The sequence below is a fragment of the Notolepis coatsorum genome (genome assembly GCF_963971535.1).
Source record: "Notolepis coatsorum genome assembly, chromosome: 6".
In the NCBI taxonomy this organism is placed as follows: domain Eukaryota; kingdom Metazoa; phylum Chordata; class Actinopteri; order Aulopiformes; family Paralepididae; genus Notolepis; species Notolepis coatsorum.
Window position 1 is genome coordinate 141,955,173 of NC_140170.1, and position 13,980 is coordinate 141,969,152.

At 41.4% G+C, this 13,980-nt stretch overlaps 1 protein-coding gene across 2 annotated transcripts in view; it reads left to right on the forward strand.

Annotated features, from left to right (window-relative positions):
• Positions 1-539: 539 nt before the first annotated feature.
• cxxc1b (CXXC finger protein 1b) overlaps positions 540-13,980 on the forward strand; it is a 60,961-nt gene continuing 47,520 nt past the window's right edge. For both annotated transcript variants that reach the window (XM_084317679.1, XM_084317680.1), the window contains exons 1-4: positions 540-679; positions 3,023-3,138; positions 3,229-3,329; positions 5,006-5,145. In XM_084317679.1, coding sequence (XP_084173805.1) covers positions 677-679; positions 3,023-3,138; positions 3,229-3,329; positions 5,006-5,145 — 360 coding nt within the window. In that variant the 5' untranslated portion in view covers positions 540-676. The remainder of the gene's footprint in view (positions 680-3,022; positions 3,139-3,228; positions 3,330-5,005; positions 5,146-13,980) is intronic.

Below are 13,980 nucleotides of genomic sequence, written 5' to 3' on the forward strand. Positions count from 1 at the left end.
TTCAGAAAGTATCAGAGAGACTTCTATTGACCAAGGAATTAGTTATTATTTCGCGGTTTATTCACATAACTTTATATTGTTTACACTGTCTTTCTTCTATTATAACCCTCCCAAATCATATTCAGAAAGTTTATTATTGGTTAATGACAAACCAATTAATCCTATCCAACATATGTGTAAAGGCACACACAACATATTCCAGTTAACGGTATATTTGTTTAATGATTCGTTATGGCGTAATCAATACTTCCATGCGTATAAATTGCGTTCGCGACCTCCATGTTTTGGGGCTATTCATCAGAAAACTCGGATCCGGGATTCGGCTCCCATCCGTCGGGCAACAACTGTGGGTTTTCAGCCTCTCTCTCTGGAGCTTAACGGAGTTTCGACTCCTGGCTGGAGGAGCTTGTCGCGGCTCATGCACATGCGCGCGCTCGGCCAATCAGAGAGGGGTCTGCAGAAATGGCCTCAACCAATCAGAGAGGGGTCTGCAGAAATGCGGCTACGAATTGTAGAGACGCGACTATGCGCGATGTCGCATCCGGGTAGCAACATGTTAGCAACTCGAGCGTAATTAGCGAACGGAAGAATAAACAGTGTAACTGTTAGCTACTTTCGCTACTTTATATTTACGTGATTTCTAATATATTGGGATTTTATTGAAGGATCGCGCAAAATGGTAATGTAAATTTTGTTTAAACTCATTTCACTGTTAAAACATCGCAGTAGCAAAAACATTATCGTTAGCTAGTTAGCCAAGACCTTATTGTTAGGGCCAAACTGCTAAGTTAAGTGGCTAACGTCAACATTAGTGTTGGTTAGTTAGTTAGTTAAAAGAAACATTTCTTGTTCAAAGTTTGATTGGTATAATCATCGACATGGGCAAATTCTGACAAACTTAACGTTATATTGATTGAGCAGCTAAAGTTAACTAACCTAGTCAGCTAGCTAACCCGGTAGCCAGCTAACTAGCCTGATGGCTATATTTACCATTGATTGATTGAATGGAAATTGTATTAACACTACAGATTGCAGAATGGGTACAGTACAGTAGGCTACAGCTCAATACACACAATTGTTAAGGGGATGCAGACCAGAGAAAGACTTTCGTCTTGTTTACATCAGGGTCCCCCATTTTCAATTCATCATAACATGTATGACATACATGACATACAGATAGACAGTACTGCTACATCTATACATTTATGACATACCAGATTTACAAATACAGTACTGTTTGTGATACAAAAAGAGTAAAAAAAAGAGAGTATATACAGTTGATGAAGAAACTGTACATTGGAGGTGGGTGGGGTGGTTTTGAATTGATTGATTGACAACTTTATTAACAGATTGCAGAATGGGTACAGTACAGTACAGCTCAATACATATAATTGTTATGGGGATGCAGACCAGAGAAAGACTTTCGTCTTGTTTACATCAGGTCCCCCATTTTCAATTCATAATAACATATGGTGTGTGGGGTGGGGTAGGCGAGGTGGGGGTAACTGTACATTGGATTATCGACGATACCTTACTTCAACTTACTTGGTCCAAGAAGAGGGTCTCTCGTGTATTACTGGGTTAGGACATTTACTGTACATTGGAGGGGGTTGGGTTAGGACATTTACAGGGGCCAGTTTCGAATTGCAGTCTGGTACAAACAGGTACAGTAAGTAACGTTACTGTTAACATTAGTTTGCCAGTACGTTAACGCTAGCTAATCGGATAATTGTATTTTCACTAGGTAACAGCCATTTCGATGTGGCTACAGTTACAAAAATACATAGCCTATAATCACACATCTCGAGACATAATGTCTAATTACATGGTAACATAACATTGTAATTATCATCAATAAGCTGATGAATATGTGAACTAATTAAATAATGTGGCAGGGAGAAATAGTGGCCATGGCATCTTCTGAGAGTAACATTATGTGGAGCATTATTGCCACAGTGCAGTCGAGTTATTATGGTTTGGAACATCAGTCATATAGCCATTTACTGTCATGACAAGGGTGGTTTTACTAAGGAGCTGGTTGCTTGCTTGCTTTATATGTTTTAAGATGACACTTTGAACAGCATCCTTGCTGTTGGTGTAAGATGATTTTAGTCAGATGATTATATTAATGTTATATAGGTTCATCATAAGATAGGACAATTAGGAACTTCTTAAGAAGTCTAAGAACTGCCCTACACTGTAATCATAGTAATTAACTACCCACCTCATACAATAGTTTACCCCTATACTCTGTATCTGTATATGTACAACAGTGCTGTATATACCTCATATATACATTTATATATTTATATTTACAATATATATATCTATGGCTTCCTGAAACGCAAAAAACGATCTGAAATTGGAAAATATCTTGCTGACTGGTACAGAAGTGAAATCAGAAAATCTGAAGTTTTGCCTATCAGCCATCGAGATATATATACATCTATCGAATATACCTGCATATACCTATATATCTCTCTGTACATACTTGTACATAATCCTTTAGATATCTATACTTATCCTTTATGTACCTTACTAGTTAAAAAAAAAAAAAATCTAACCCGAACTAACCTTACTGTCATGCACTTGTCCTAATAAACTAACCTACACTGTAGCACTCAACACTTTGATGAACATTGTTACTCAACTGATAGAGTTGTGCCCTTCCTGATGACTTGTCGTACAGAACTTGTAAGTCGCTTTGGATAAAAGCGTCAGCTAAATGTAAATTGTAAATGTACGCTGCTGGCCACTGGCCAGTATAACTACTACCATACTGTCTTTATATCTGTATCACTGTATATACATCTGATTAGCACTACACTCAGTTGTAGTTCGTACCGTAATTCATATATTTGATACCCAGTTGAATCACCTGTACATATTACTCTTGCACTATTACTTTTGCACTCTGGGTTGGATGCCAAAGAAGAGGGCCAGGGACTTGGCAATGGAGACCACATTTAAGTTATATGGTGACTTAAAATGTATAGTTTTTTTTAATCATTGTATCTTTCAGGACAGCGAAGTGTCTGATTTTGAACCCATGCCGGGGCCTGGGAGCAGCAGTATGGAGGGAGAGAACGCCCCACTGTACTGCATCTGTCGGAAACCTGACATCAACTGCTTTATGATGTAAGTTCATGTCGTCAATGGTGTTGTTGTTGTTCATATCTCATACTATTGGATGCTGTGACACATAACATTTACTTGTTGTATTGATAGTGGCTGCGATAACTGTAACGAGTGGTTCCACGGCCACTGCATCAACGTCACTGAGAAGATGGCCAAGGCGATCAGGGAGTGGTACTGCGCACGGTGCAGAGGTGAGAGGGGTGTTTTTGTTTTTGTTTTTGTTGTTGTTGTTGTTGTTGTTGTTGTTGTTGTTGTTGTTGTTTCTAGGACTGAGGCGGTATGACCTGAAATCAATAATATATTGTGGTTTATCTATCATCACATTTACCTCGGTAATGGTAAATGTTCGGTAATACTAAATTACTTAATTTTAGTTTTTAGGCATATTTTCCATTAATTTCCTTTATCTTCATTACTTTTATCTCTATATTTTATTAACACATTAACTGCCACGCAGTTTGCCCCTCTCATACCACTCTCTGCCACAACTCTAAGCCTATGGAGATGTTCACCTTCTTTGCAAGGCTATAACTTTTTAAATTGTATTGCTAAATTGACATTACTATGGCCCATTCAACATCGATTAGCTATCGTTCAGGATGTAGGAACGTTATACTTTTTCATTCATATATTCATACGAAAATACCGTCTAGAATATAAGTATGTTTTTATCGTTTTCTGCAGTAATTCCTAGAACGCTAGTTATAGGCCTAAACGCATAATATAGATTATCGATTGCAGTTTATTCGAGATACACGCTATATAAAAAATCCAACTGAATACGATCCTAAACGTTATGACTCATCATGCACAGACTCATCATGCACGGGGGGGTCGTTTATAATTCCGTGATCGTCAGTAAATGCTTTATGTAGTATGGGTGATATATTGATCAGAGCGGTTTGCATTAATAATAATAAACAATCACGCTGAAAGTAACGTTACTGTCCTCTTACCGTTCGCTGATGAGACTGGAGGAAAAATATCCCACTTATTTGACGTTGATCGACTAGATCCATTTCCGGTTTGTATGGCGCAATAAACGGCCAAATCATATTGATTATTGAGTTATGGCAGCGATCCATATACACGGATGTGTGTCTAGAGTCCCGCAACAATATGTGACTGCCGGACGCATTTCCCAGATGCACGGAGATCACCAGAGATCCATTTCCGGTTGTAACTCGCCCGATCATCCACCAGGTGGCGGTATTGAAGCGTTGCACGGTTGTGCTGAGTCCCACTGTCTCAGCCGAGGCTGGGTGAGGGAATTATGAATACCAATAGCGAAAAAATGAAATATGATCTCAATAACGTTGTACGCCGTGGAATGGCGGAATTCGCATGACCTTAAAACCCGTCGTAAGCCGTTTTTGGCGGTGGTAATCCACAAGATCCTCACTTTTATATCTTTATCTTTTATTAAAGTAATAATCCACAAGATCCTCACTTTTGTTTCTTTTTGGTGACATCTCTTGCTGTTGGCGTTTTTGTACTGTATTGACTTGCCCTCCCATCTTGAAAATTCATGCTAAATGCAGTTAGTCTTCAATTAATTCTAAAAAAAACTGCTGGTGACATCCCTGTGTGCCAGATGATATATGAAAATGTTGATAACTTTTTATGAGATTATTACTTTAATACTTGCACAATATTACTTTAATACTTACACAATCAGTGTGTGGGGGTGGGGGCATGAACATTCATGACTGGAGTTTACAGGTCGACGTGAGTGCCGTCCGAGTCATATTTCTCAAGGACACTTCGACACGCTGCCATGAGGAGCCTGTATGTCATGCTTGACACTTGTTCATAAATCCTTATAACATCCAAAATAATGTTCCTTTTTCCCCTTCTCCATTCCCAGGTAAAAACTCATCGTTGGAGATAAAGTATCGAACAAAGAAAACCCGTGAGAAGGAAGCAGAGCAGCCTGATAGAGTTGAAAGACAGTACAGCAACTCAAGCACCCCAGAATACAGGAGCGAGAGGCGCCGGGGGTCAAAAGTACGTTCTAGTTCATCCAAAACATATTCTATGAAACCTTTCCAGGTGAAAGGTCACAGGCACAAATGTTATATGGGTGGTTGCTGTGGGGCCTATAATTGTGATTCAACGTAGATTAAAAAATAAACAATTTGCTTCATAATGTATGTTCAGATACACTGCAAAAAGAAATATTGTCTTGCTTTACCTACATCAGTTTGACAATTGATAACTAGTAAACCTGGTGCGATGACATGCTAGCATGTTTGGTCTCAACCTTAGTTTTGTTGATGTTTTTCCAAAAGGAGACTATTTAGAAATCTATTTTATTCAATATCTTTGAGTTGCAGAGCATCATAGCAGTCTATTTCATATTCATTGTGAAAATATACCCACATTTGCTCAATCATGCCTGACGAATTAGTTGTTCAGGTTGAAACATTGTCAACTCAAACTAATGCCGGTCGCACTGCCTAGAGCAGGGCCCTATTCCCCGTACCTGGTTCAACTAAGTCGATCAAGCGTCCCATTATCCAGATTCAGTTAACCCGATGTTTGAAGCCGGGATTTTCCTGTTCCTCGAAGGTGGATTCAGTCTCGTTAACTCGATCCAGACTTGAGACCCAGGATAAGTGCGTGCGGCCGCTTCAGTTGAAAAGCCAGCACTTATCGATAGCAGAGATCCTGATTTTCTAACGGCATTGATTGATTAATTGATTTAAAACTTTATTATCAGATTGCAGTACGGCTCAATCGCCTCGCCGACAAGTTAAATGCGTTATCTATAGGCTAATTTTAAGTCCCTCATTACCTCAATCAATCAGATTATATTTCTTTAAACTTGCCTGCTGGCAGTAGGTTTATGGATTGAATAATCAAATGAGATCTTGCTAGCGAAAATAATTAGTTAAACTGTTATACAGAATAACGATACGGCTCTCTTACCCATTGATTGATGTATGGTGGATCTTTTACTTATCTGCACTGTGGTGTAACGGGTTCTTCTTTTGACTTTCACGCAGACGACCGGGGTTCGAATCCTAGTCTTTTCCTTCTTTTTGCAATGTAGGAATAATTCAATTTGGTGCACGTTGAGAGCTATATAAAGAATGACATCCTCAATGCATGTAGATTTATAATATTTTAACTTAAAACTAGGCTACTTTTGCGTATAATCATTAATATTATATTCCAAAAAATTATATTGGAAACGCGGGGTCTCGAACTCGGGTCGCCCGGTTGCCAGGATTGAGCACTACCGCTGCGCCACTGTGCCAGACCGGATAGATTCATTGTTTATACATTAATGAACGAGAGACCCGTGTTTAGAATATTCTTTCTTTTGAATGAAGTTTTATCTCTTTATTCTCAAATGCATTAATGTAGGCCTGCCGCGATAAGCAATAAATCGATTAATTGCCGCGATAATTAAAATTAATGCAATGATTTTGACGGGCGCGATTAATTGCTATTTGCGCGTTTGTTTTAATGAGGCGGAACCAGTGCCCCTTGTCAGTCACTGTCCGTGTTGGGAGGCGGGCCGCTGGCTTTACTACAGAGCAGAGAGCACAGCACAGGAGCTCCGTGGGGCAACACCACATAGCTTAACTACATTTCTCAATAGTGTTGCTCCTTTTAACCAAGTAGCGTTATTTGTAGTGTAACGTTAGCGTTTTAACGTTAGTAGCTAACGTTAAAACTAACTTAAAGTTAGTTGTTCACCAACAATCTCAACATTTGTTTTATCATTAGCTCATGTCGATCTACTAGTAGCATCAGCAAGCTAACGTTAGCTGGCCCCAGTCCACTAGCAGCATGTCGATCTACCAGCAGCATCAGCAAGCTAACGTTAGCTGGCTCCAGTCCACTAGCAGCATGTCGAAGTAGTAGTAGCATCAGCAAGCTAACGTTAGCTGGCCCCAGTCCACCAGCAGCATCAGCAAGCTAGGATAATAACAACAATACTTCCCGTCGGGTCGGTGGGCTTCAAAATAAAAGTCTAATCACCGGAAAAGACGGAGCGGTGGGCTTCAAAATAAAAGTTTTGGGAAATAAATTTCTCAAAAAAAAATTCTCTAACCGGTCGCAATAATATCGCTTATTGCGATATTTTCGGGGGCAATTAATCGCCCAGCAAAATTTGTTATCGTGGCAGGCCTACATTAATGTGACGTCAACGGCTCATTCAATTTCTCAAATCCGTCAAACAGCGCATCTCATCAGACATTTTAATCCCAGTTACAATATCACACAAAATCCACAATCCACGCATAGACGCTTCAATTTTATGCTTGAATGAAACAAAATCCAGGCGCTCCTCTCCTTCCTCATCCACAGCGGAGAATATGAAAGGAATCAGAGCCAAACGAGCGATAGGTTTCAATCATTAAGGATATCCCCGCGGGATTCACATTTGCAATGCTGCGCGTTGTTAAAATAACCACATAATGTGTACATCGCACCTAGCGAGCGCCACGGTATATATAACATGCATTATTTAGGACAAAGTGAATTTAGTATCAGCATTTTGGGTCTATTTTACATTTCAAAAGCCCCCTCTGGAAGAATGGAGCACAAAAACGTAATTCAGAATGGTATAATGCAGATCCTAGACTGTGAGAATCATTTCAGGAAACGAGCTGTCACTTCTTTGCGGGGGCGTGGCCATGGTTCATCCGGCTAACTTGAACTTAACCCTGCTCTCGACCAGGCTCAAACTTTTTGATCTGTTGTCATGGTGATTTAGACAATCGCGCGTCGGGGAATGGGAAGGTCCGGCTTAAGTCAGGCTTGACCGAAAGTTATCCGGCTAACTCAGTTATCCAGGTACGGGGAACGGGGCCCTGAAGTTGCGTCTGTCTCGCTCCAGTTGAATCTTTCCATTGACGTGCATCTTTCCATTGACTTGTATGCATTCACACCACCACTGATTTTTAGCTTCACATTGTGTTAAACAGTAGAACATTTGCACACCTCAGTGTAGTTCGTCAGGTATGTAGGAGAAGACCGCGGGACAAAGAACTCCTGCACGCCATCTTCTTCACTTGCAATTAAAACATTTATTGAGCAACGTTTTGATAGAAGTAGCTTTTAATCAGGTTATCTTAATTCGTCTCCATTAGAAAGGACTTTTAGGCTTTATGTCATAAATTTTGTTTATTAGTGGGCCTCGTCATAAGCAAGTTGTCTCAAAAACACTCCTCAAATAATAACTCAAATGTGTTCAAATACTGGCAGACTGTCACCAAATAGAATATCAGTCTCCGGTACCCTTTGGGAGGGCCAAAAAGAGTGAAGGGCCATATTTGTCCAGCATGACCTACTTTGGAGCAGCCCTGCTTAAAACTAGGGCTGACCTTCGAATTTTTGGAATTCGAAGCTTCGGGGCTGAGATTTTAATTTGAAGCTTTGAGATAAAAAAAATAATAATTATAAATCTTTTTTATTTATTATTATTATTATTATTTAAAAAAAATATGTTGTGGGACTTGTGCGGCACTTTGTTCAACTTTGTCAGTGCTGTAAAGTTTAAACCTTTTTAAATCTTAGACAAATGAAACACTTTGCTTTCATGAAATATTGTAAGCCGTCATTTGAGGCTTTATAAAAGCAGCACAATGAACACAAATCTGTCAGTGCCGAGTCCGACCTCATCTTAAATAACAAACGGCATTGCTTGTTGTAGTTAACAAAGAGAGGCAGAGTTGATTTAGCAAAAAATAAATAAATATTATTATATATTTTTTTATATTAGAATTTTATTTTCATATTCGAATCCCATGCCCATCGAACGAAGCTTCGAAGTATTTAAGACAGCCCTACTTAAAACCCTACAGCAACTGTGGATCCGACTGTTTCACATTGTGTCTGTTCAAAACACCATAATAACCGTTTTTTTTTGTGTGCATAAAATGTGTATTATAGTAGTAGTATGTTAGATTTGGGTCGTTTCAGCCTGTCGTCGATCGTTATCAGCCTCTGTCCGTGTTCTCTCTCGATCCTCTGTGTTGTGTTTGTTTTGTTTCATGGAGGCAATCGTTCTGTGGAATTTCGTACTCCCACGGCTGACTGGCTAAACACTATCTCTTCTCCCAGGTGCATTCGGAACAAACGTACGTTGAATTGTCCATTGTGTATCAAAAAGGATAGTTTATGTACATAAACAAAGGTCTCACACAGAATGCAAAACAAGTCTTTAAAAGGTTTAAGGAAAGAAACTAGATTAAAAGGCTCCGCTCTATCTTTCTTGCTTGTGCCGAAAAGCGCATAGCTTAAAAGTCGCTCCCCGTCTCTCTCTCCCTAATGAGCGTGGTGTTCTTTTAAGGAATGCCGACCTTGATCAACTAGCTCCGTCTCCCTATCCTTCCACTGCGATTGTTGTGACGTCGCCCCTGTTTGCTTGGCACCTGTCTCTGGTCACCATAGCGACCCCCTTTGACTTGACCCATCTCTCTCCTCACAGCACATACCTCGCATAGGAGATAACAAATTCCAGACACGCATACCTCGGCCCCTGCCCCCATAGGAGCAGAGAGCCCTGTTAGAAAACTAAACACAAGTCAGCATTGCCTGCGGCTTGGGCCGATCGTCATACTAACTCGTTTGGCTGAGTTAGCGGGAGGGAAGTCGTGGGTGGTAATCTGGCGTTGTGGACAGCGACACCTACAGGTCAGGTCTGGGCACCTGCTCAGCGAAAGGCAGGAAGTGGTGAAGGCAGCGTGACCGCCCACGCGCTACACTTCACCAATGAGAGTCCTTACTTTTTTTTTTGAACCAGTGTGTGGGCCACTAATGTGAGCCGGTGTGTGGGCCAGTGTGTGGGCCAGTGTGTGGGCCAGTGTGTGAGTCAGTGTGTGGGCCAGTGTGTGGGCCGGTGTGTGGGCCAGTGTGTGAGTCGGTGTGTGAGCCACTAATGTGGGCCAGTGTGTGGGCCAGCATGTGGGCCAGTGTGTGGGCCAGTGTGTGGGCCAGTGTGTGGGCCAGCATGTGGGCCAGTGTGTGGGCCAGCATGTGGGCCAGCGTGTGGGCCAGTGTGTGGGCCAGTGTGTGGGCCAGTATGTGGGCCAGTGTGTGGGCCAGTGTGTGAGCCACTAATGTGGGCCAGTGTGTGGGCCACTATGTGGGCTGGTGTGTGGGCCAGTATGTGGGCCAGTGTGTGGGCCAGTGTGTGAGTCGGTGTGTGGGCCACTAATATGGGCCAGTGTGTGGGCCGGTGTGGGCCAGTATGTGGGCCAGTGTGTGGGCCGGTGTAGTGTGTGGGCCAGTGTGTGGGCCGGTGTGTGGGCCAGTGTGTGGGCCGGCAATAAAACAATAAACAAGTTGCATAAACTAAATCAGATAAAAAATTATCACAGTTCTGGTTTGCCTTAAGATGCAGTTTAAGATGGGTCTTGAACATGGAGTATGTAGGGCACTCTCTAATCACAACTGGTAGGCTATTCCAGTAGTTACCACCTTTAACAGAGAACACAGTTTTTGCAAAGGTAGTATAACGAAAAGGCACCTTACAGTCCCCTCTACTGATGGCCCTGGTGGTAATGCCAGTGTCTGCTTTCTGTTGGATGAACTCATTCAATGGGGGAGGGGCAAGTCCATGCAGAACCTTGTACATGAAGCAAGTATATTTGAAAACTTGGAAATTCTCGAAACTTAGCATGTTATGTTTTTCTAAAACATTACAGTGATGAAATTAAATTGGTTTCCTATCAAATACTTTTATGGCTTTTTTGTAGAGTAATTCTATTGGTGTAAGAGTAGTGACATATGAAAGAGACCAGTTGATAAAACAGTACTCAATGTGTGATAAAATCATTGAATGCAGAAACATCCTTGCAGCATTAACTGGCAGGCAGGGCTTGATCTGCCTGAAGTTTTCGATGTTAAACTTGACTGTTTGTCACTTTCTTCACATGACTTTTTGAAGGTCAATGTAGAGTCCAATGTGACCCCAAGACAGTGGCGGCTGGCCGATAGGGGCGCTAGAGCGCCGCCCTCCCTGGTTAAAAGAAGAAGAATAAGATTTTTTTTCCCTTTTGGGCCCTATAAATAAAATAAACGTGTTTAAAATGAATAATATTTACTCATTTTAAGTGTTTGTGTTTCCAATGCACAATATAACGTTAATATATCAAATATAAATAATTGTTTTCATTAACAGGAAGTGACTCCTTTCCGTAGCCGCATTTCTCTCGGGCTAGACGCAATAGGTGTCTATTCTTTCCGTAGCCGCATTTCTCTCGGGTTTCATCGCTGTATCCGTCGCAGCCAATCAGTGCGTAATGCGCTGTGCGTTGAAATATGATGTATTATGATGGAAGCCGGGCGCTTTTCCAAGCAATCTATTATCATCTAAGCGAGCAGCGTCGAGACTTTCCGTAGCCGCATTTCTCGGAGACGCTCTCTGATGGCCCAGCCGTCAGAACACTACACATCATAATGTTCACAGCAAACTGTAGTTGGTCACCAGGTATGTTTTATTAACGTAGAATAATTCATATAAGAAAAACGACAGGGAAATATCTTACCTTTCTCCACTGGTTAAAAATGCCAGGAACTGAAATTGAAACTTGCTGTGCGCCGCGGTGATATGTGTTTATTATGAAATGACAATTGCGTGTTGACACGCCCACTGCGCGAAGCCTCCTAAATAACTTTTTCCAGTTTGCACATATCTATTATCTATGACTAATTCTATCTATTTTTAGGGGCAAATGCGAGTGAAATAGTCGCACTGTGGTTACATGACGTCATTGCTATTTTAGAGCTGCTCTACCGGTTACAAGGTATAGTCAAAATCCATACCGTAGAGCAAATTCATACCGTTTATACCGTATACCGTTTATACCGTCCACCCCTAGTATGAATCAATTAACTCGACTTAACGTTGGTAACGTTATGAGTAGGGATGCACGATAATTATCGGGCCGATAATTATCGGGCCGATATCAGCAATTATGACGTCATCCCGATAAACTCGATAACGTTATTGATAGCTCCGATAACATAATACATTTTTTGGTTAAAAGAAATCCGGTGTGGGTGGATTTGGATGAAGGGCGCTTGTTTTTATTATAGCCTCCTCCCGTTTTGCCAGTACTGTGGTAAAACTGATAGCGTGTGGTTTAGGAACAGGGAGTTTTTCACAAATCCAGCGCTCCCCTTCTTGGCTGTGACGTAGTCACGTTACATTCGGAGACAGACAGTCGATCTGCCAATTACGTCCCTCCGCTTGCACCCACCTCTTCTTCTTACCACCAATCAGAAGCTCTCGTTCGTTTATTTACCTCCGAATTGTCGGCCATTATTCTACTCGGAGCTATAACGTTAGCTGCTCCCCGCCAGCCACATTGACAAGTACCAGCGCTTATACATTACTGGCAAATGTCTTGTTGCGAGCATTGTCAGCATCGACTTTAGTAAAAATAGACCCAGACTTTTTTTGAGGAATTTAAACGTCGCAAACTAATCTTGTTGGCCGTTTTCTATCTCTCCTCCCTGGGTCTCTATCTGCCTGCGCGAGCCGTGCTCTTACACACACTCACACTCACACACACACACACACACCACACCACACCACACCACACCACACCACACCACACCACACCACACACACACACGGGTGCTGTCGAGAGCAGAGCTGTGTGAGTGTGTGTAAGAGCACAGCCGGCTGGCTCGCGTAGGCAGAGAGAGACCCAGGGAGGAGAGATAGAAAACGGCCAACAAGATTAGTTTGCGACGTTTAAATTCCTCAAAAAAAAAACTCCATAATTTCTCGAGTACCGATAGCAGTACCGATGACGTCGGAGCTTATAAATACAAAAAAAAAAAAAAAAATTGATTAAAAAAATTATATATATATATATACATTTAAAAAAAAATTATAATACAATAAATATCGGTTATCGATATCGGTTATCGGCTTGAGGAGCATAAAGATATCGGTATCGGTGTCAAAAAATCAATATCGTGCATCCCTAGTTATGAGTCAGTATTCGCTTGGTCAGCTTGGTCAGATGCCCACGACCACCCAAATGTAGTTCACACCGGCCGCCACTGCCCCAAGATACTTGAATTAATGTACAATGTCCAGCTCCGCCTCTCCCAGAAACACATTAGAGTGTGACACCTCTACTGGTGACTTTGTGAACATCATACACACTGTTTTCTTGGTGTTAAGTGAAAGACATGCTTTTGTTAGCCAGTCTTGAATGAGACATGAGACATCAGTGAATGAGATTCACGTTTCCTCCCAACCGCGATTAGGCCTAGAAGCGCAGAAATGGAGAACGCAAAAAAAAGAAAGGGTGGAGCTGAAAAAGCTAGAATTAAAAAACTTAAATTGCTAGTAAAAGACGCAGAACAATGTTCTAAAATTACAGACATGTTTAGTAGAGGAAGGGCTGGCGTTAGAGTAGCTGCTGCTGCTAATGATGATGAAGTTCAAGTGGAAGGAACCAACAGTAACATGACAGGTGCGTGCAGTAGCCTAGTGCATATTCTACTGTTCGTGTCTGCCGGTTCATGAGGGCTAGCTAGCCTATACTAGCTCTTGCAGTGATTTCAGTCATTCTATTACAAGACAATGTGCTTTCCGTATTCCTGATTCCTTACAGCACGTGGACGTAAATAGTCGTGACTCGTGAAGTTTTTTTCTCTGACTAAAAGTTTAGTTAGCAATGTTAGGACTAGTGCCCACCACAGCATCAGAAGCTAAAGTGCTAACCTAGAGAGCCAATCAGAACCTAGGACGGGCTGCAAATTAATCGGCTACTAATATTATAATAGTAAATACTCAAATAAAATACTGTTACATTCCCTTCCAAATTTTCATGTTGATATAATATTGGTAATCTAATT